This window comes from Trichosurus vulpecula, chromosome 1 (genome assembly GCF_011100635.1).
Source record: "Trichosurus vulpecula isolate mTriVul1 chromosome 1, mTriVul1.pri, whole genome shotgun sequence".
In the NCBI taxonomy this organism is placed as follows: Eukaryota; Metazoa; Chordata; class Mammalia; order Diprotodontia; family Phalangeridae; genus Trichosurus; species Trichosurus vulpecula.
Window position 1 is genome coordinate 22,023,407 of NC_050573.1, and position 22,864 is coordinate 22,046,270.

A 22,864-nucleotide genomic window follows, 5' to 3' on the forward strand; every position below is an offset into this window, starting at 1 on the left:
TGTACAATAGCAGTAGCCGATGGAAGGATGGAGATGGCGCGCATCTCAGCTTGTTCCCATAAGAGTTTGATCTTCTCAGCCAGGTTTCTATACTTTGAAAGTGTTTCTGTTGTTTCGTTGTCGCTGTTTTCCCCATGGAACTTGGCGATTGTGTGTCTGGGGAATGACAATACCTAGGGATGTACTGGACCCGGTTCATACCAGCCCATGAGAGTCAATAATTAATTTTTCAGAGTTGAATTTATACCTCCAAAATCAGCAAACAGTATAAAACAGGACTCGGTTTATTGTTTTGTTGACTGTCCAAATGTGGGAAACTGATTGAGAAAATACTAATAATGCAAATTCAGCATAAGTGTGTCATGCACATGTTTTATTTTTCAGAGAGTCAGTTGTTAAACACCTACCAGCAGACCTCTGAATCTACTAAAAACATTGCTCTTGAGTTTTTATGAATCAGTGTTATGTAAAGGTGATTGTGTGAAACAGTTTGATGTGGAATAATGATCTGATTTCAGTCTAGTTTATTGTTCGAGCCCTCCGGGATATTTTGAAGTCTCTATTTGTAGTATGGGGAGTCGTAGTCTGTTAGTCAATGAAAGACAGATGTATAATTCTGACCTATAATTCTAACCACCAGGTCTTATCTTGCTGGGTATTCGGTAGGTTAAGTAAGAGTTAAACTCTTACAGTTTACAGTGACGTGTTGCATAATCTCCGCCATTACTTTACATAACCTGATGGATCACTAAGACTGGTTCCTCAAGGATTATCCCCTAGTTTCTTATGGCAAGGACCTGGTCCTGAAAGACCATCAGAAAGCCTTCCTTTTCCACAAACGAATCTACACAATTCAGCTGTTTGCTCAATGCTTCCTTATCAATTTAGTGCTGGCTGAATCACCCACAGAGGGCCTTTTGACTCAACTCTTGGATATTTGTTGTTTCTTTGACCCCCATCCAGAGGCAAACCACTTTCAGTTATGTTTGGAAAATCCAATGATATTTTTATTATTGTTGTTACAATTCCAGTGGTTCATCTAACATGCCAGTCCAATCCAATTCAATCCAATCCAATCTGAGAAGCATTTATTAGGCTCCTCCTGTATACAAGGTACTTTGCTAGGTTCTAGGCCCACAAAAATAAAACAGAAATCAGTTCTTGCTCTCATCAAGCTCCCATTCTACCAGGACTAACTGGTTCCTCACAAGTACATGCTGAGAAATGCACCAAACCCAAATATTTCTAAGTACAAGCTTTGGAAAGAAAAGGGACTTCAAAACATATGTGTATGAACGTATGTGTGTGTATGTACAATAATATGCATATTAGTATTCTCATTACCCAGATGTGTTGATACCCAACTTCTCACATACCAATTTCAAAAGTAGGGCATGTTCATTGTGCTTTTTAAGTTTGAGGAATGGTCTGCACCAGATCCAAACCAGGGTGGGGTGATAGGGGATCTGCCCCAGGGCACCAAGTTTACAAATGCTGACAGCATTTGGAGTCCTTGGGGAAATTCCTCCACTCTTCTCTGCTCCCTCCTGGAGAGGCCTCCCCAGCAGCAGCCTCATGGCAGAGTTCCTGGGTCTCTGTAACCCCAATAGTGTACCACAATCATTTCCCCAAAATTGACTGTTTTTCAAGCCACAGTCCTTTTTTTTATTTTTGGAGGGGGAAAGGCAGGGCAATTGGGGTTAAGGGACTTGCCCAAGGTCACACAGCTAGTACACGTGTCAAGTGTCTGAGGTTGGATTTGAACTCAGGTCCTCCTGACTCCAGAGCCAATGCTCTGCTCACTGCACCACCTAGCTGCCCCCTCAAGCCACTATCCATAAGTACAAAAATTCCTAGTTATGGCTCTAGTCTGACTCACTGGCCGCACTATTTTGAAAAATACTCTATGAGGAGGAGGGGGAAGTCTAATGACTAAATGCCAAAATAATACTTTGTATTTGTAGACGATTTGCTTCCCAAAGCATTTGTACAACATTTTCGTAGTTTATTCTCTCAATAATACTGTGAATTTGAAAGGATCAGATCTACCTTGTCTTATGAGGATCATTTGAATGAACTGGGAATGTTTAACCCAAAGGAGAGAAGGTTTAGGGAGAAAATGAGTGCTCCCTCATGTATCTGAAGGACTCTCGTGTAGAAGACAGCTTTTATTTGTTTCACTTGTCTGCCAAGGACATAACCATGAACAATGGGTAAAAGTTACAAAGAAGAGAATTTAGGATTGATGTAAAGAAAACCTTCCTAACAAAGACAGTCATCCCAAAGGAGAATGAGCTGCTTTGAAAGGTGGTGAGTTCCTCATTGCAGGTCCTCAAGCAGAGGCTTAACCACTTTGTAGGGAGGACTCTTATTCAGGTATAACTTGTACTTAAGACAGCTCAATGGCACCATGAATAGAGTTCTGGACTTGGCGTCGGAAGACCTGAATTCAAAGACAATTGCTAGTTGGGCAGCTAAGTGCCACTGGCCCTGGAGTCAGGAGGACCTGAGTTCAAATTCGGCCTCAGATACTTACTAGCTATGTGACCCTGGGAAAGTCACTTCACCTTGTTTGCCTCAGTTTCCTCATCTGTAAAATGAGCTGGAGAAGGAAATGGCAAACCACTCCAGTACCTTTGTCATGGAGAGTTGGACATGACTGAAATGACTCAACAAAAAAAAAGTTGTGTGACCCCTGGGCAAGTCTCTGGAGCTCTCTCAGCCTCAGTTTCCTCATCTGTAAAATGAGGAAGTTGGATTTGATGGCCTCTAAGATCTCTTCTGTCTCTGACTCTGTCATTCCACATGTGACTCTGAGGTACTTTTGGTTCAATTCAGTTCAGTGTGCATTATGTTCTAGGAACTGGGGATACAAAGACCAAAGAGAGGAAGCGATCCCCATTTCTCGAGGAGCTAAGCGTTCATGGTTCGGTGATATTCTCATTCCCATAGAATAATGAGGAAATTAAAGAGTGGAGAAGTTAAGTGACTTCTCCAAGGTCACACTAAACAGCTTATATGTCCTGAATCAACTATTTTACTTTTAACTGGAACTTGATAATAGCCATTTCTTGGGCATGCATTTATGGGCAGAAATGCCAACATCTAATTTTATCTCACCATTCTTGGCAAGAATATTATGGCCAAGAGTAAAAATATCATGGAATAATTTATCGAGAGCTGGAATGACCTTCAGAGACCATCAAATTCAACCTCCTCATTTGTCAGATGAGGAAACTGAGGCAGACAATGGTTAAGTGACTTGCCCAGGGTCACACAGCTAGCAAGTATATGAGGTAGGAATTGAAACTCTGTCTTCCTGACTCAAAGTCCTATGCCCCCATCCACTAGACTCCACCATGACATGCCCAAAGTTACATTACTAGTAAGCATCAGAAATGGGATTTGAACTCTGACTTCAGAAAATAATGTTCATTCTTTTGTCCCATACTGTCTCAGGGACCTGACAAAGACACACCCTTATATTCTAATTTGCTAGCCACTCATACTCACTCAGTTCAATTTTCTGGTCAAGTCAACCAGCATTTATTAAGTGCCTACTGTATGCCAGGCACTGTGCTAATCACTGGGGATACAAAGAAAGACAAAAAAAAATGATCCCTGCTCTCAAAGAACTCACAGGCTAGTGATCAACAAGAGAAAGCCTTTTATATTTTACCAGATACAAGATTTCCACAAAGGATCTGAGAGACAGGGAAAGACCTCCCCACATAATCATCCCTCATTTCCTCTAGAGTGGTCAAGTTCCGAAGAACAGGAGAGAGCTCCAGGTCTGATGATGACGCCATCTCGGGAGAGCATGAAATCCAGATTGAAGGGGTCCGGTCTGAGTTAGAGGCTGTGGAACTGGAGGATGGGGCTGCAGTGCCCAAAGAGTTTGCCAATCCCACTGATGGTGAGTAGGGCAGGAATAATAATTACAATCTTATGGTGATTTAAGGCTTGCAGAGCACTTTACTTTGGCTGTCTCCTTTAATCCTCATATCAGCTTTATGAAGTAGGTCCTATTATTATCCCCACTTTATAGATGAGTAAACTGAGGCTGAGAAAGATTCCGCAATTTGCCCATCGTCACACAGCTAGTAGGTGACTGAGGCAGGATTTGAATTCAGGCCTGCCTGACTCCAAATTCAGAGCTCTAACCACTGGGCCACTTGGCTTTCAGAATCTATCTGCTATTTTTTTTAATTAAAACAAATTTTTTTTTCAAAATTAAACCAAAAATTTTTGCAATGAACAAAAATCTATCTTCTCTCCCCCAACTTTCTCCCATATTGGAAAAAAGAAAAAAAAAACCTTTGTGACAAATACACACAGGCAAGCAAAAATAATTCCCCCTATTAGCCATCTAGCTACTGTTCTTAATGGCTGAAGTAATGTATTTCTGGAGGTTGAGCCTCATTTGTGGGTTAAAACCTTAATAAAATCTGCCCAATGCAGATACGCTTGCTTCAGAGCTTAGTACACCTAGATGGGAAGGCAACGGGCACTAGAAGTGTCATTAACGATGATTTATTGTCATCAATTTCACCATCTAGGGATCATGTCCCAGTCCCTACCAGCCATCTTGTTGGGTTCTTTTTTCCTTTTTAAATGATTATTGATACATTTTTTAACATCGCCTTCGTGTCCAAATGTCTTTATCTCTCTTGCCACCCCATCCGGCAATCTTTTATAGTAAAAATTAACAAAGAGGGAGAGAAAAAATCAGTTCAGCAAAATTAAAGAACACACTAACCACTTCTGACAGTGTATGTGCTGTTCCGTATGCATAGTCCCGCATCTCTACAAAGAATGGAAGAAGGGTTGTTTTCTCATTTCTTCTTCAAGGCCGAGCTTGGTCATTATAATTACACACTGCTGAGCTTAGTTTTTTCCTTGTTCTTTCAATTTCTATTGTTGTAGTCGTGTATGTTGTTCTCCAGGCTTAACTTCCATAAATCCGGATCAATTCACAAAACTCCTCCCATATTTCTCTGAATTCTTCACATTTGTTGTTTCTTGTAGCACTGCCCCCACCATCTTGCTTTGAATAATCCTGGATTGTAGTCCAAGTCCTATTGAAGAAAAGGGGAAAATTCTTCCTCTCCATCTATTTCTATTAGATAATAGCAGCACTGATGGGAAAATAGATATCGTACATTTATATAAAATGTGTCAATGGTCACAATTCTAGAGAGTCAATGACATTTTATTTTACTTTTATTTTCCAAATGTTTTATTGATTCCCTCTAGGTTTATTTTATCATAGTTATTTCTCAATATACTGGCCCCTTCACCACTTACAACAAAGAAACACTGTTAAGCCAAATTGACCTATGGAGAGATCTCTTAGATGCGCAGCATTCTGCCTCAGTAGTCCCCCACTTCTCAAGAGGAGGGGAACATGTTTCATTCTCAGTTCTCTAGGTCACTGGAAATAACCCAAGTTCGGTTGCCTTTTAGCATTGTTTCTATCTTCCTTATGGTGGCCATTATACACACTTTTTCTCCAGGTTCTGCTGGTTCCCTCTACCTCACTTCATACAAGTCTTCCCATGTTCCTAACACATTTTCTACGGCCCAATAATATTCCATCCTACTCATATACCACAATTAGTTTAGCTGTTCCCTAAACGACAGAGCAATAATATTCTCAGCAATCATTAAGCATTATTAAGTGCCTGCTCTGTTCCTGTCACTGTACTAGGCAGGAGGTGGCAGTTATGAAGATGACCAGCCCTGAAAGGGTAGCAACGTGGAGCGAACTTTATTACACACATAAAGTTCCACCGTCTTCCAAATCACATAATATGATGTTTTAATTTAGCTCCACAGTGACCTTGAATTATTCCCATCCTAGGAAAACTATAGGGAAACTGACTCCTTTATCTCATTCCCAGATACTTTCATGGTGGAAGATGCGGTGGAAGCCATTGGCTTTGGGAAGTTTCAATGGAAACTGTCTGTCCTCACTGGATTGGCATGGGCAAGTATTTGGACTGGGGGAAGTCCAGTGCTTCAAAGGCAAGGGGGTTTTCATTTTAAATTTTATCATTATTATTATTATTGTTATTATTATTCTTTGGCTAGTCGTCAACATTCACTTTTATAAGATTTTGAGTTCCAAATTTTTTTATCCCTCCTTCCCTCTACCCTCTCCTCCTTTCCCTCTTCCCCAAGACGGCAAGCAATCTAATATATGCTATACATGTATGATCATATTAAACCTATTTCCACATTAGTCATGTTGTGAAAGAAGATTTGGAACAAAAGGGAAAAATCATGAGAAAGAAAAAACAAAACAAGACAAAAAGAAAATAATATGCTTCCATCTGCATTCAGACTCCATAGTTCTGTCTCTGAATGTGGATAGCATTTTCCATCATGAGTCTTTTGGAATTGTCAAAGGCAGTTTTATAAGTGATCCCTACATACCATTGCGGTGTTGTTGGGTTTTTTTGACCAATAATGAATGAATGAAAAAGCATTTATTGCGACTACCATGTGTCTCTTTCCATGAAGAAGAAGTGAGGGTTTTAACTAAATAAAGCAAGTAACGGATGGAACATTTCTACCCCTCTGTCATGGGCTGGCTGCATGAGTACATTTGGGAGCCAGTTTCTTTATTCAGCCTGTTGACTTCCCTAAGTGAGAAGAGATAGTCTTGGGAGCTGGGGATGAAGAGGCAGAATCAGTCGACACCAGTAATCAGTGTGTCTGTCTGCTTTCCCTTTCCGGGCACTTCTCACACTTTCTCCTTCTTCTAGATGGCAGATGCAATGGAAATGATGATTCTCAGCATTTTGGCGCCCCAACTGCACTGTGAATGGAGACTCCCCAGCTGGCAGGTGGCCCTGCTCACCTCGGTAGGAGCCCGGTGCATGTCTATTGTCTTCATATGATTTCATTTGAATACCACCCCTAAGGTGCATGTGGAGTTGTCTCCATCATTCAAACCTAATCCGAGCCTCGGCAGAGGAGACCCGAACCTTGGCTGGGAAATCTAGGCTGTAGTCTCTTCCTGCCTGCCCCAGTACAACCTTCCTGTCTCTTGACCACACACGTCTTTGACAGTGGAACCCACTTAATAGATTGACACATTCTTTTGTTCTTCACTGAGCCCCTGCCCCAGAGTTGTGGATTATAGTAGAAAAAAGCAAAGTACTGGAATCGAAGACACCAGGACCTGCCTGTACATCTCATCTCCACCATTTACTTTGTGTTCTCAAGCAAGTCATTTGTCATATGTGGATCCCACTTTTTTTTAAGTCCTATATCAGACACTTACTATCTATGTGACCCTGGGCACATCACTTAACCTCTGTTTGCCTCAGTTTCCTTATCTGGAAAATAGTAAGGAACCAAAAAGGGATTCAGTCTTTGATGATTCTGACTTTGCTGTGTGGCTTAGGCCTAAATAGTTCTCTTCAGACCTCACTTTTCTTTGTAAATTGAGGAAGGAGGCCTGGACCATCCTGAAGGTTTCATCTCTGACATTCTTCATTCCAAAGTGTCCCATTCCCAGACCCCCACCTCTGACATTCTCTGTTCTAAGTTCACTCTCAGCTCTAGCAACATCTGTTCTAAGGCTCCTCACTTCCAGCTCTGACATTCCCTGTTCTAAAGCCCCTTCCAGCTGTGGCATTACCTGTTCTAAGGCCCCTCGTACTCCTGACATTTCATGTTCTATGACCCCTCCAAGTTCTAAAAAGCTCTATGAGTCTAAGTAACTTCCCTAACAAATGTGGCTGGACATATATCTTTGGAGGTTTCAATTTTAATGGCTTAATGGGGTTTTTTGGAGGAAAAGAGTCTTTCTTGGGAATCCTGCACTCATTTCTAACAGAAATTGTTTCTCATGTCCGGCAGGTGGTGTTTGTGGGAATGATGTCTAGTTCCACCCTTTGGGGAAACATTTCTGACCAGTATGGACGAAAAACAGTAAGTCAGCTATCATCAGGATAACTTGTTTGTGTGTGTGTGTGTGTGTGTGTGTATGTGTGTGTGTGTGCTCTCCATTCTATTCAATCGATCAATAAGCACTTATTAAGTGCCTACTAAGTCCTAACCGTTGTGTAAAGTGCTGAGAATATAAAGAAAGGCCCAAGTATCTCCTGCCCTCAGGGAGCTGCCATCCGAATCAGAAACAACATGTACCCTATAAGATGCACAGAGAGTAGATGGAAGGCAACCTTGGAAGGGAGGGCATTCACAGCTGGGGAGGATTGGAAAAGTCCTGCAGGAAGTGATGTTTGAGATGAGTCTGGAAGAAAGACAAGGGTCCCAAGGGGCAAAGATGAGGAGAGAAGAGCGTTTCAAGAATTAGGACAGGCATTGCAAAGATGGGAAATGAAGGCATGAACGGACTGCTGAGGGAGTAGAAGGGTGTAACATGTGAGGACACTGGGATGATCACAATGGGGAGGTTGGGAGGAGCTTTAAATGCCAAACAAATGGGTTTATATTTGATCTAAGTGGGAAATAGGAAGCCACTGTTGATTACTGAGCTGGAGAGAGGCACAGTCAGACCTATACTTTAGGAAAATCTCCGTGGCAACTATGTGGAGGGTGAATTGGCATAGGGAGAGACAAGAGATAACAGAACCCAATTAGGAGTCTGCTGCATTACTTTAAGTAAGAAGAACTGAAGCCAGATGGTGACTGGGTGAGAGGAGAGAAGGAATCAGATCAGGAGATGTAACTAGGAAGGTAGAAATGGCAAGATTTGGTAAACGAGTGATAAGGTGAGGTGCAGGATAATGAGTAATTGGGGATCTGGGGAGACTGGAAAGATGGTGTTGCCTTCAGCAGATCATGGATTCTCATCTAATAGGGGTACAGGAATGGGGGGTCATGGTCAGATCTGAGACCAAGGAACCCAGGTCCTCTGACTCCCAATCTAGCCTTCTCTCCCCCTTGCCTGACTGCTTCTGAGCCATATAGACAGTGCTGATGTCCCAAAACTGGAGAAACTAGAATGTGAAGGCTGGTCCTCTGACTGTTAAACCCCGGTTCTCTCCTCTGCCAAACTGTTGCTAGGCTGGGATGCCTCAGAGACACTGTTTCTTGATGAATCATATGCACTTGGAAGGGGGAGGATGAAAAGCTTCTTCATCTCCTCCAGACACGAGTCTCTTTCTTCCTCTTCCCCAGGCTGGCAGAGCACTACTGCCTGACACCTTCCTCCTACCTCCTGTCCCCTTTTTTGGTTCAGCTGGTGACATTTGCTGGTTTGAAAGTCTGTGCCCTGGTACAGAAATCTTAATTGGCATTCCCTGGGATGCCCCTTTCTCTATCCAGCAGGGACAATTCCCTTCCTTTCTGATGTCATTCATCCTTTCTAGAAGCTTCATTCTATTTTTTTTTAAGAATGAATATAGGGAGGAGACATAGGCCCCGCTGAGTATTTATTTATAGCCCTCCTCCTCAACCCACTTTGGGACTGGGCAGGAAAGAAATAACAATCACTAATTTTTACCATGCCTACAGTTCCTACTTATCATCATCATTGTAGGCAAAGAACTTTATAAACTTTAAATGGCTGTAGAGATATGAACTATTTTTACTGGGACTGAAGGTGGGGAAAGTTAGGCTGAGTCAGTGGAGGGGCTGGGGTCATTGAGTTATTTTTAATGCATTTTTTTATGTAATAACTCTGATTGGCCTGACAAAGCGTAGCTATATAAAAGTGCTCAGGACCCTGCTTTAATGAAGGATCCTGCTTTAATATTCAGGTGGAAGGGTTCTCAAAGTCAATCTGGTCCAACCAACATCTGAATAAGAATCCCACTCCTCCCTCTCCAACATCCCTGGCCAAAGAAGCCACTTAATCTTTTCTTGAAGACCCTTACTGAAGGGGAACCTACTACCTGCTGAGGCTACCCATTCCCCTTTGGGGCAGGTCTAATTGTTAGGATATACTTCCTACATCAAGCAAAATCTCTGCAACTTGGGGTCCAAGAACAAATTGGTCAGGCAATAAACATTTATTAAGCACCTACTACGTGTCAGGCACTCTGTTAAGTGCTATGGAGTCAAATCTGTCTTTCAAATGACAAAGGATCATACATTTAAAGCTGGATCAGCCTTTTGAGTTTAATTCTCTCATTTAACAGATGGGGAAACCGAGGCAGAGAATTTAAGTGATTTGTCCAAGGTCACACAGCTGGCATGTGTCTGAGGTGAAATTTGAACCTGGATCTTCCTGACTCCAAATCTCCTGCCTGATCTGATATATTAGGCTGCCTTAAACCCTTGAAGACATCTGTCATGGCCCCCCAGAATGTCATCTTCTCCAGAACAAATGTTCTGGTTCTTTCAAACAATGCTCGTTTGGTATGATTTCTAAGCTCGCTTACCATCATAGCCACTGTCCTGTGGACATTGGCCGGTGTACCCGAGAGATGAGAATGATTTGTAATTTTCCCATCAGTTGTTTTGCATAAAGAGGTGCATTTAAGTGTTCGAGGATCAAAGAGTAATTTGTTCTCTTTACCACAAGCCCTGGGATCTTCCATCCATCGCTTATTTCCCACAGGCAGTACAAACATCTGTCTAGCTCCTGGTCCAATTATCACCCATTTGAACTGAGTTGGCTTGGAGAGTCTCAGCCTGCCGCTGTATACAGGTTGGAGAGCACGGGCAGACCAGGAGGGCTCACTCTTCTCTCTTTCTTTCATCTGTTCTTCCCCCTTTTCTCCTTTCCACCAGTAATCCTGGTCTTTCCATTGTAAGGGACTAATTTTGTTAGTTGACTTACTGGCCTTTCTATGTATCCCCAGAAATTAGCACAGTGCGTGGTACACAGTAGGTGCTTAATAAATGCTTGTTGACTGCCCATGTACTGATAGCTGGCTCAGTAACAGACCTAGCCCACAAAAGACTTTGGGCCTAGGACCCTCGGAGTCCCTTTGGTCATTCATTATTATTCCACAAATAGAGCTGTAGAGGTAGTGGGGGAAGGGGGGGTGTTTAACAACCAGCTCTCAAGTAGGACATACTTTTAAGTATACCTGATATTACTAATATTTTGTCCATCACTTTCTTAAGTCCAAACAATCCACAAAACAATAAATCCAAGTCTGGCTCGTTTAAATAATAAATCAAGCTGTCGATTTGTAATAGTAGCTAATAATAATAGCTAACATTTATCACCTACTATGTGCCAGACACTGTGCTAAGCATTGTATAATTGTTATATCATCTGATCCTCACAACCACCCTGGAGAAAAGGTGCCATTGTCAGCCCATTTTACAGATGGAGAAACTAAGGCAAACCTTGCTAAGCTAACCAGGCTAGGCACTGGGTGTACAAAGACAGAAAAAGGAGGTGAGCCTCACCCTCAAGGAGCATGTTTTCTCCTGCTGATGAATCCAAGCTACTTCCTGGGCTAATTATCATGTTTGTACAATATCAAAGGGGGGGATTAGAACTGGGAATGTCAGAGCTGGGAGGGGCCTTGGAACAGGTGATGTCAGAGCTGGGAGGAGCCTTAGAACAGGGCATGTCAGAGCTGGGAGGGGCCTTAGAACAGGGAATGGCAGAGCTGGGAGCATTAGAACATAAATATCAGAATTCAGGAAACTTTCACCTTCACCCCTTTATCTTTTAAGATGTCAGACCTTCAGGATGAAGTAACTGTGGTCAACAGATTTACATAAGGTCCCACAGGTAGTGAAAGAATCAGGTTTCAAATCCAGGTCCTTGGACTCACCTCCCCTGCTTTCTGGTAGTTAAGTGGCCAAGTCAGGAGCTAGAACCTGGAGTCCTCTGACTCCAGGACCAGGGCTCTCTCCACTGCACTGCCCTACCTTCATAGTAGGTTTCTTCTACATTGCTTGGAGGAATGGTAGGGAAGGGATTTTTATCTTTCTAGAGATAAGTCACCAGGACATCCATCAATGGCACACACCATGCCCCAGATCCTTACTTGGCCCCCTTTTCCCCAAATTCACTGATAGAAAGTGGGCTGGCTTGGCTTCTCCTCCCATTCCCTGAGTTTCCGTCACGCTGCAAGGGGAATTTCTTGGTGATGCTACTAGCGAGTTCCTTGTCGTCAGAAGGCTGGCTCAGGGGATCCTGGGCAGGAAGCAAGCTTAACAGATTTCATCCTTCCCAAATCAACAGGCCACGTGACTCGTCTCTGTTTTTAGCCCTGGCTGGCCTGGAGGAGAGGGATCGATTTTGCGGTTTCATTCTGGGCCTTGGTGGCTCAAAGCCATCAGGGTCTTTTATCACAGAGCCCTTCTGACCAACTCTTCCTCCCCTTCCACCCAGCCCTAGACCCCTCTCATTGACCCCTTCTCACTTTTCTTCAGGATCACAGATTTCAGAGTTCATCCCAAGATCAGATTAGGAGTCAGTATGTATTCCCCAAGAAAAACTTGGAAAATGCCTGCCCCCCAATCTGTAACCCTTCCCCCCATGCCAAATACCCTTGCTGGGGCGCCAGGGACCCCTTTCTTGTACAGTGCAATTCTCCTAGGCTGCCTTCTCCTAGGATACAGTGATGTGTATATCTGCAGTGATGGGCTCAAGGAGAAATGACTGAACAGCCCAGTTTTTGGTGAGAGGGTCAAGGGACCATAAGTGTCCATCATCCCACAATAATAATAGCTAAATTCTAAGTAATACTTTTAAATTTTACTGTCTTTCTACCATAGGAGGCAGCCTCCTTTCCCTGCTTTCTTTTTCATCTTTTTTTTTTATAAGGAATGACTCTCCGAATGAGGTGATGGGGAAACACAGCGGGAAGTCAAGATGATGTAAAAACAAAAGATAGGCAAAAGGTGCTAAGATTCACATGGTTGCTAAACTGTCAACAAACTTTGGCTGTCGCTATTCTAAATGGAGAAGGGCAATGTGGTATTGTGGGTGGGGAGGAAGACCTGAGTTTCAGTGCCACCTCTGACACATGCTGACTGTGTGACCCTGGGCACATCACTGAACCTCTCAATGCTCTAGGCAGCTAAGTTGCAAGGTACCAGGGGGATAGGGGGGGACCTGCATCAGTGCAGATGGCCTCTTCACCTGGGAGATTCCACCTACCAGTGAAATCACAGATATCATCCTTATCCCTACTCTAAAAGTAAGACCTCTGTCCAGTGACCAACAGGCGGGCATATTGTGTGAGGAGATGAATTATATCAATCTTGATGGTTTGGCTACAAATGAAATGGAAGAAAGAAGGCCATTTTAGCTCGATAGAAGGAGGGCTCCGAGGTCCGCCATGGAAAGGCTAAGAAAGGAATTGGCCAAATGGGTTTTCTCATGCTCCCAAAAGCTGCAAGCAATATTATTTCATGAGACATTTTGTCAATACATGTACCCAGTTTTGAAAAATACTTGAACAAAGACCACCATAAAAAATAAAAGATGTCAAATTTTTTTTCAATGAGGCCTAGCTATTTTGTGCCCATTATTAATATGATATTCTTTAACATTAATATCATCATAGGAAAAGACAGCCTGGGAGAATGCACCATACAGGTATAAGAGGCCTGGACTGGCCGTTGGGAGCCCTGGTTCTACGCTTGACTGCCGCTCTCTGGGCCTCATTCCCCCATCTGTCAAAGGAGGGCATTAGACTATGTGTTCTCTCTGTGGGGGAAGGGGGATTCTGTGTCTGATTCACAGGGACCTGACTGCTCCCCTAAGCTCCCTGGGTGACTCCGAAGCCAGAGCAGACTGCCTGGAAGGTGGTGTGGAGGTGGTGTTCTCTCTCCGAGTCTGACCTCCCGTTCTCTGCCTTTGTTCTGCCTCCTCCCACCGCAGGGGCTGAAGATCAGTGTGCTGTGGACGCTCTACTACGGAATCCTCAGTGCTTTTGCCCCCGTGTACAGCTGGATCCTGGTCCTCAGAGGCCTTGTGGGCTTTGGAATTGGAGGAGTTCCTCAGTCGTAAGTAAATATTCATTCATTCATTCATTCACTAAAGACTCCAACGCCTCTTCACAGTGTGGAGGTGACCCAGGGCTCCCAAAGGGTATGTCAGCAGAGCAAAAACTGTGCGAATCTGTGCATGCCATTCAGCCTGTCTGCCTCAGCGTCCTCATCTGTAACCAATCCATCCAAAAGCATTTATTAAGCACCTACCCCATACCAGGCACTGTACTAAGTGCTGGGGAAATAGAGATGTAAAGATGGGAAGCCATGTAGACCCTACCCCCAAGAAGCTTAGAGTCTCCTGGGGGAGACGACGTGTCCGTATATAAGCATGTGCGGCAAATGTGTGTTTGTATATGCTCAGTATACACACACGTGCATGGATAGAAACACAAGGTGGTGTGGAGCAGCTGGGGGAGTGAAGGGAGTCCTCACAGAGAGGGCGGTGCTTGTACCGAGCCTCGCAGGGAGCTCTGACTCTGAGAGACACAGAGGTGAGGAGCGCCACGTTCCAGGGGGAGGAGAGGGTCTCCTGCTGCTGCTACTGCTCGTTACCGCCACTCCTCTGACTTCCACTGTCATCACCGCCGTTCCTACTGCTGCTTTTACTGCCAGTGTTTCTGCTGGCCTTATGGCCATTAACGTGCTGCTGTTCCTACCAGCTCTTCCTCCCCTTCCAGCCAGCCCCGTTACTACTAGTAGTCTTGCTACCACTAATACCACTATGACCATCATTACTACTTCTAATCTTACTACTAATTGATCGATAAACATTTATTAAGCACCGACCATTTGCCAGGCAGCGTGCTAAACTCTGGGGATACAAAAAGAGACAAAGGCCAGTCCTTGCCCTCAAAGAGCTTACAATCTAATGGAGGAGACAACACACAAATAAACACACAGAAAGCGAGCTCCAAACAGGATCAACAGGAAACGACCAGCAGAGGGAAAGTGGAATTAAGAGGTATTAGGGAAGGTTCCTGGAGGAGGTGAGATTTTAGTGGGGGCTTAAAGGAAGCCAGGGACATCAGCAGTCAGAATGAAGAAAGGAGAGCATTACAAGCGTGGGAGGACCATCGCTGCTACTAGTACTACTACCATTACTATCATTACTACAATTGCTGTTCACTACAGTCACTACCATTAATATTACGGCTACTGTAATCATTACTATTACTACCAGTCTTACTACCATGATTTGCTGTAAGTTGTGCCTGACTTCATGTTTGCCATCTCCTTCTCCAGCTCATTTTACAGATGAGGAAACTGAGGCAAACAGGGTGAAGTGACTTGCCCAGGGTCACCCAGCTAGGAATGTCTGAGGCTAGATTTGAACTAAGATCGTCTTGACTCCAGACCTGGCTCTCTATTCACTGGGCTACGTATGAGATTTCTTCTGACTAGAGTAAAAGCAGGGAAATCTCCTGGAGGAAATGGGTCTGGGAGGATCAGCGAGGATGTCCACAGAGAGCAGATGCACTCCATCCCCGTCATTGTGGGGTTCTAGGATGCCTGAGAAATGAAGGCACGGGGGATTTTACCACTAGAACAATGGCGGCCTATGTTTCCTTCCCCTCATTCATCCTCATTCATTATTCATCCTTCTTCCAAAGCTCTAGCTGATTGAGCACTGGACAGCGTGTCCTGCCGAGGTTTAAACCCTCTGGGACTGGAAGCCGGGGCCGTGTCTAGAGCTCAGGTCACAAATCTTGGGACGAACTCACTCTGCTGCCATTTCAGCCTGGCTTCCTTCCCAGAGCTGGGCCATCACCCTGACAGAATGGCAAACGTTCCACTCCTGGGACTTTATTCATTGACTACGGTGCAGCCATCCACTGAGGGGTAACCAGACCATGAGGATGCTTCAATTTTCCTCTTGTCCTCAAGTGAGAAAGAAGCAGTGTGGCAAAGCAGATGAAGAACTCACTGACTTTAGAGCCAGGAAGACCCAAGTTTGAGTCCTACTGCTGACCAAGCTGGCTGTGTGACCCTGGGTATAGCAAACAGGTCACTTAGGGTTGGAGGCAACTTTTTAAGATTATAAATTGAAAGGAAAAAGAGGGTGCTCACCAATCCTGGTAGAGGGATTTGCTCACCTGGGAGCCCCTGGTATTGGTGCAGCATGTATTCCTATCACTCAAGTGAAACTACAGCATTCATAGGCTTTAAAACTTGGAAAGAAATTTAGCGGTTGTTCAATCCCAAGGCTTGATTTTACAAATGAGAAAAGCAAGGTTCAGAGATAGGAAGTGACTTGTCTAAGGTCATACAACATAAGGAACAAAACTGGATTGAGCAGCCACATGTCAGTGCTTCCTGCTTCTAACAAGAAATTGTATGGGAGAGGATCCTCAAGGCTGGTTGCCTCTAGAATAATATTGAAAATGGTGGTGGTGGTGATTGTTTCTGATTTTCTGTGACCCTTTTGGGGGTTTTCTTGACAGAGATACTGCAGTGGTTTACCATTTCCTTCTCCAGCTCATTTTACAGATGAGGAAACTGAGGCTAACAGGGTGAAGTGACTTGCCCAGGGTCACCCAGCTAGTAAATATCTAAGGTCAGATTTGAACTCAAGTCTTCCTGACTCCAGGCCTAGCACTCTATCCACTGAACCGCCTAGCTGCCCATTGCCTCTAGGATAAGATAAAAAATTCTTAGCTTGGTATTTAAAGCCCTTCACCATAGGGCCCCTATCTGCCCTTCCAGGCTTATTTATATTACTCCCCTTCGCAAATGTTCCATCCCAGTCCCATGAGTCTGCTAGCTGTGGCCCACGTCTCCATATCCACATCCAGAGCACAGTATCTGGCACATAGTAGGTGCTTAATTGATGTTTGTGGAATGGAGTTGAGTTGAACTCAGGTACCATGGCCTCCTCTTCCCAGGCAGAGTAGCCTACATAAACTCTCGGGGAAGAGCTCCCTGTAGCCCCAACAGTGAACATCAGGAAATTATGTCAGAATTAGCTGCAGACGGCTGCTCGGTGCCTGGTAATTTCATCGCTCATTCATCTGTCTCTCAGCATGATCATAATCATGACCGCTCGTCGCCAAGTGAGCACGGCTCATCTTTCTCGAGCCTCAAACAGGGTCCACCGCCTGAAAAAAAAAAGCTCCATTTCCTCACCTGAAGCCCCAAGATGACAGCCGTCAGGAGCAGCCTCCTCCCCGCTAAAATAGTTACTTATATTTGATCTTTGCAATAATCGGGAGTCCCTGGTGTTTACTGAAAAGGGGTGAGGGCAATGGTATGGGTCTGAGTGAGTGGCAGAAAACTCACTTTGGCGGCTGAGTGGAGGCTGGATCCGAGTGGGGAGACAGACGTGCAACAAGACCAGTTGTAGTGGAAAGACCCACGGACTTGGAGTCAGGAGACAGGTTCAAATCCAGGCTCTGACACGTGTTAGCTGTGCAACTTTGGCTGCCTTTCAGAGTCTCAGTTTGTCCATACATAAAGTGGGGATAGTGATACTTGCATTTCCCTACCTCCTAAGGTTGCTGTGATTATAACCCAGAATGCCAAGCTCTGAGTTTGTCCGAGCTGAGCTAATGTTGAAGATGTCTCAAAAACGTTTTTAAATATACAGACATACACGTGTATGTATATGTGCGTATGCCACACACATTTATATGTGTGCATATGCATTCATGTGTGTATATACATGTGTGAATGTTTGTATATGTATGTGTAAATATGTGTATTTGTATGTCTGTGTATATATGTGCTTGTGTGTATATGCATGTGTAAATAGATGTGTTGTGCGTGCATGCATGTGTGTATGTATATATTCATATATACACATATACATGCCTATACCTATGCCTATATACATGTGCCTAAATATATGCCTATATATATATATATATATAAAATTTTCTTTGCCTCATGACCCCACCCAAGGTTTTTCCTGGGAATTTCAGAATTGGGCATGTTTTGCCCCTCAGAATACTATATTATATCATCTCTCTAGATTTTCCCATACGTAAAGTCATGTACTCATTCAACAAGTGCATATTAAGCACCTACTCTGTGCCAGGCCCAGTACTAGGTACTGAGGATACAAAAGAGTCTGCCCTCAGGAGGCCTCCATTCTATCAGGAAAGCCAATCTATAAGTGAAGGGCACCACATTCTCTGGGCCCCTTAGCCCCTCTCCCACTCTCTGGGATGAGGCTGAGTGCCCCAGTGGGGCTGCCACGGCCCCTCAAGGCCCCAAACAGTGCTATCAGCTCAAGCCCCATTCTGGTGTGCTCTCACCAACAGTAATGCCAGTGATTAGGACCCAGCATCATTTAACCAATTAACACCGAGTAGCTTTTACAAAAAGGTATTTATTGAGGAGATTATTTAATTACTCAAGAATCCAAGTGCAGACATATCATCCCAAAGCCCCAGACCAGTTCTTCCTTATACCATTTTGGTGCCTGGGGAGAGTGGGCTTAATTTGGAAGCTGTTTTAACAAAGCATAGACTCCACCAAGTTCATTTCTGAACACAATTTGCTGCTTTGTTTGTGAGGCTGAGCATCTTGGCTCCTGGGCCCAACCGATGCTGAGCCAGGTTGTTAGACAAGGCTTGGCTGGCTGAAAAGCCTGTCATGGATTCTGACTCCCAGGCCTCTGGGAGCTCACCACTCCAACCTTGCAAAGCCTAAAGGGTCATGACTGTCTCTCATACTCCTTACCTTCTGAGCAGTAAAAATTGATTAATGAGAGGCAAAGAACAGAGGCCAATACTGATGGGCCACAATAGCCCCAGATGGGGAGGGTCCATGGCCTCTCCTCACCCAGAGGCGGACAACGCCTTCTCTCTAATTTCAAAGGTTGGTGAAGGCTTTCTGAATGCAGCCTGGGTTTGGGGTCTGCAGATAATTAAAAGGCCAAGGTGAGCAAACCGAAAATAATACCTGTGCATGCTCAAATCCACGTGGGGACTTCAGGAAGGGTACGCTACACTTGCTAAGAAACACTGGGCCTATTAGCTGGTCTCCTGTTATATAAAATCTGCAAAATGGAGACAGGAGGAAAGAGGCTGAATCCATGATTTTACCAGTATAGGGAAGTCCCATGTGAGAAAACTCCCTCTACCAATGCAGGTCAGCCCCTCCTCTGCAATTTAGAGAGTTGCCTAGAACATTAACCTAACAGACTCAGGCTCACACAGCCAGGGTATATTGGAGGCATGATTTGAACCCAGTCTTCCTGACTCTAAGTCTGACATCCTGGCCATGGGAATCACAGATTTTATAGCTGGAAGGGACCTCAGATATCATCTAATTCAAACCCTTCATTTTATAGAAGGAGAAACAAGCCCAGAGAAGTTAGGGGATTTGCCCAATGTAACACAGAGAACAAGTCCCAGAAGCAGGCTTTGAACCCTTCTTATACAAGGCAAGGACAGTTTGTCATTTCTCTCTTTGTACCCCCAATCTCCCCAGCATCCAAGGCAGTTGCTCATTACAGACACTCATCCATGTTTGTTGAATGGAATTGAATGTTCCCCTCTGCACAGAAATCTTCATCGATTCCCAGATGCCTCCAGAGCAAAGCTCAAACTCTTTATCCTGGCATTCAAGCCCCCTGTGCAAGATGGTGCCCCCCCACTACCCTTTCAGAGTGATCCCACAATGTTCCCCCACATATACTCTGGCCATCAAATATTTACCACATTTTCCCACCTACCTGCCTTTGCCCATGCTGTTCCCTATGCTTGGAATTTGGTTCCTCCTATTTTTCTCCAGTTTGATTCCTACCCTTCCTTTAAGGACCAATGCAAATGCTTGTATCTGTGTTTTGTTGTTGTTTAGTTGTCTCAATCGTGTCTGATCTTTGCAACCTTGTTTGGAGTTTTCTTGGCAAAGATACTAGAGTGCTTTGCTATTTCTTTCTCCAGCTCATCGTACAGATAAGGAAACTGAGGCAAATAGGGTTAAGTGACTTGCTCAGGGTCACCCAGCTCGTGAGTTTCTGAGGCCGGATTTGAACTCGAAAGATGAGTCCTGACCCAATGACTCCAGGCCCAATGCTCTATCTACTGCCTTATCTAGTTGTCTGGCTCTACATGACCCCGTGGAATGTCCATAGGATTTTCTTGGCAAAGATACTGGAGTGGTTTGCTATTTCCTTCTCCAACTCGTTCGACAGATGAGGAAACTGAGGCAAACAGGGTGAAGTGACTTGCCCAGGGTCACCCAGCTAGGAAGTGTCTATGGTCAGATTTGAACTCACAAAGATGGGTCTTCCTGACTCCAGGTCCAGTGCTCTATGCACTATGGCACCACCTAGCTGCCCCTACCTCTGTGTTTATTAGCACCTAGTACGTGCCAGGCGTCACCTTGCATCCATGGTGATACAACGACAGGAATGGGAACATTCTATCCCTAAAGGAGCTTAATGGGGAGACAGATGCCTTCACCAGGAAATAAATGACAAGTCCATCCAGACTAACACTGGGTGATTTCAGGAGGGAGAGAGAGCTAATAACTAGAGAAGGGGAAAAGGTAGGAGGGTCAAGAGGGGCCTCTTGTAGAAGGTGGCACCTGGGATGTGTACCCAAGGAGCGAGGGATTTTCCCAGGCGGTGGTCTGGAGGGTGAGGGTTCCAGATATGGGGAACTCACTTGTGCTAGGGCACAAAGGCCAGAGAACAGCCAGTAGGCCAACTTGACCATCCTGCCATTTTGTTTGTAATGACATTCCCCTTTCAACTTGACAGAGTACCTCCACAGGATCCTAGAGCCCAAAGGAATCCCAGAAGCCATCCTGTCTAATCCTCTTTTATAGATGAGGAAATGGAGACCCAGTGACTTGCTCAAAGGCACACCAGTAGTAAATGTCAGAGGCAGTATTGGAACCCAGCTCCTCTCTGACTCTAGAGCCAGTGTTCCTTCCATGGTATCAATGTTATTTTAAATTTTTCAGGGGCCCCCACAAAATAATCCACATCTTGGGATTTTATTGTCCCTTCTAGACTATGAGTCCTCCATGACCTTAACCCTCATTTGAATGAATGAATGAAGAAAAAAAGTCATTAAATACTTTGTGTGCGCCAGGCAATATGCCAAGCTATGGGTACCAACATAGACACAAGACCATCCCTGTCCTCAAGGAGTTTGCATTCTAACAGAAACAGACAACACATAGAAGAAAGACGTGGCTAGGGAAGGATACTGTGGTCTAAGGAGTCACAGGGACGCCAAGCCAATCAATATGATTGGAGCTTCCTCCTATTGATCATTAACCCATCTTTTTCTCAATTTGTTTTCCACAGGGTAACCTTGTATGCTGAGTTCCTCCCGATGAAGGCCAGAGCCAAGTGCATCTTGCTGATAGAGGTATGGAGCTATAACCTTGAACCCTAGCAGAGGGGAATGCTGAACATTTAGCCATCATCCTCAGGCCCCCAGACCCTTCTCCCATCCTGACCTCACTCCATCCCTCCAGCCCCAGGAGCGGTGTCTTTCCCGAGCCCGGTGACATCCCAGCATGCAGTGTGAGAGGAAGGGAAGGAATGTGGACTGAGAATCATGGGGCTTTAAGAAAACTCAGTGAATTGATCCCAGACTTAGAAATGATCACTTCTTTGAGTTGTAAAAGGATCCTTATAACCAGTGTGACTGGGTAAAATCGCTTCACCCATTGGGGCCTCAGTTTCCTTCTCCATAAAATTTTGGGATTGGCTTAGTTGGCCTCTGAGGTCTCTTCCAGCTCTCTGTTGATTGATCTTATGAGGAAGTAGCAGGTCTGGGAGGGACAGTGCTGCGTCGTCCTAGAAAACAGTGGTGTCTGAGAGCCATGATGGCATTGGGTAAAAAGCACTGGGTTTGGAGTAAGAGGATCTGAGTTCCAGTCCTGACTCTGCCATTATAAATGATGTGACCTTAAGTTAATTCCCCTTTCTCTCCTTAGCTTACTCATCTCTAACATGAGGAGTTGGTTGAGAAGCTTTCTCAATCTTTCCAACTCCAAGGCTTTGGGTCCGTGAATGAGTTAATTTTTCTTCGCCTCAGTTTACTCCTCTGTAAAATAAGGGTGTAGGACTGGATGAGCCCCAAGGCCTAGGCTCCTTTCCACTCCTTTTTCCCCCTTCTGATTTTATATTTGGAGCCAATGCTTCATTCTTGGTCATCTTTGCTGCAGGCCAATTGCTAACAAGAGACAGCTGGCTGGGACCTTGAACCGCTCCTTCCAGATCCACTGGGATGATCTCAGGCCCAGCATGGCTGAGAAATGGAGGGAGGCATTCTCCTTCCCTATGTTCACTCATTTTTCAGTTGTGTCTGACTCTTTGTGAGCCCACTTGAAGTTGTTGGGAGAAGATACTGGAATGGCTTGCCATTTCCTTTTCTAGCTCGTTTTTCTTTTTTTTTACAGATGAGGAACTGAGGCAATCAGAGGCTAAGTGACTTGCCCAGGGTCACACAACTAGGAAGTGTCTGAGGCTGAATTTGAACTCCAGGCCCAGTGCTCTATCCAATGAGCTGCTGAGGTTCTCTTCCTTCCCTGTGACCTTCATTTATTCACCTACCGCTTTAGCAGCTTCAGGAAGAAAACCTAGTGCAACTTCCTAATTGTACCTAATGAGGCAACACTGACTACACTGCCACTGCCCTCCTAACACACACTGACATCCTGACCACAATGGCCATGCTCTTCATCTTGGCCATCCCATCTCCTCTGACCATCTTATCTGCCCTAACCCTCCTGAGCACACTGGCCACCTCCACTAGGAGTCAGCCTGTCCCCACCAACCATCCTCCCACACAGCACTGAGTGGGCTGACCATCCTGTTTACCCTGTCCAGACTTACCATGCTGGTAACACTGTCCACACTGACCCCCTTAGCCAGCTTGGTACAGTGGATAGATTCCTGGACTCGCTGTCAGAAAGACTGGTGTTCAAATAAGTCCTCCAACATTTACTAGCTGTGTGGTCATAAGCAAGTCTCACTGTGAAATAAAGAAAAGGGGGCTGAAATCGG

The 22,864-nt window shown here is 44.7% G+C and overlaps 1 protein-coding gene across 1 annotated transcript in view; it reads left to right on the forward strand.

Annotated features, from left to right (window-relative positions):
- The window catches only part of LOC118851720 (SV2 related protein), a 65,915-nt gene that overhangs the window by 20,555 nt on the left and 22,496 nt on the right, over nt 1-22,864 (forward strand). The window contains exons 2-7 of the mRNA XM_036761272.1: nt 3,756-3,916; nt 5,904-5,989; nt 6,771-6,869; nt 7,873-7,944; nt 13,778-13,902; nt 21,155-21,218. Coding sequence (XP_036617167.1) covers nt 3,756-3,916; nt 5,904-5,989; nt 6,771-6,869; nt 7,873-7,944; nt 13,778-13,902; nt 21,155-21,218 — 607 coding nt within the window. The remainder of the gene's footprint in view (nt 1-3,755; nt 3,917-5,903; nt 5,990-6,770; nt 6,870-7,872; nt 7,945-13,777; nt 13,903-21,154; nt 21,219-22,864) is intronic.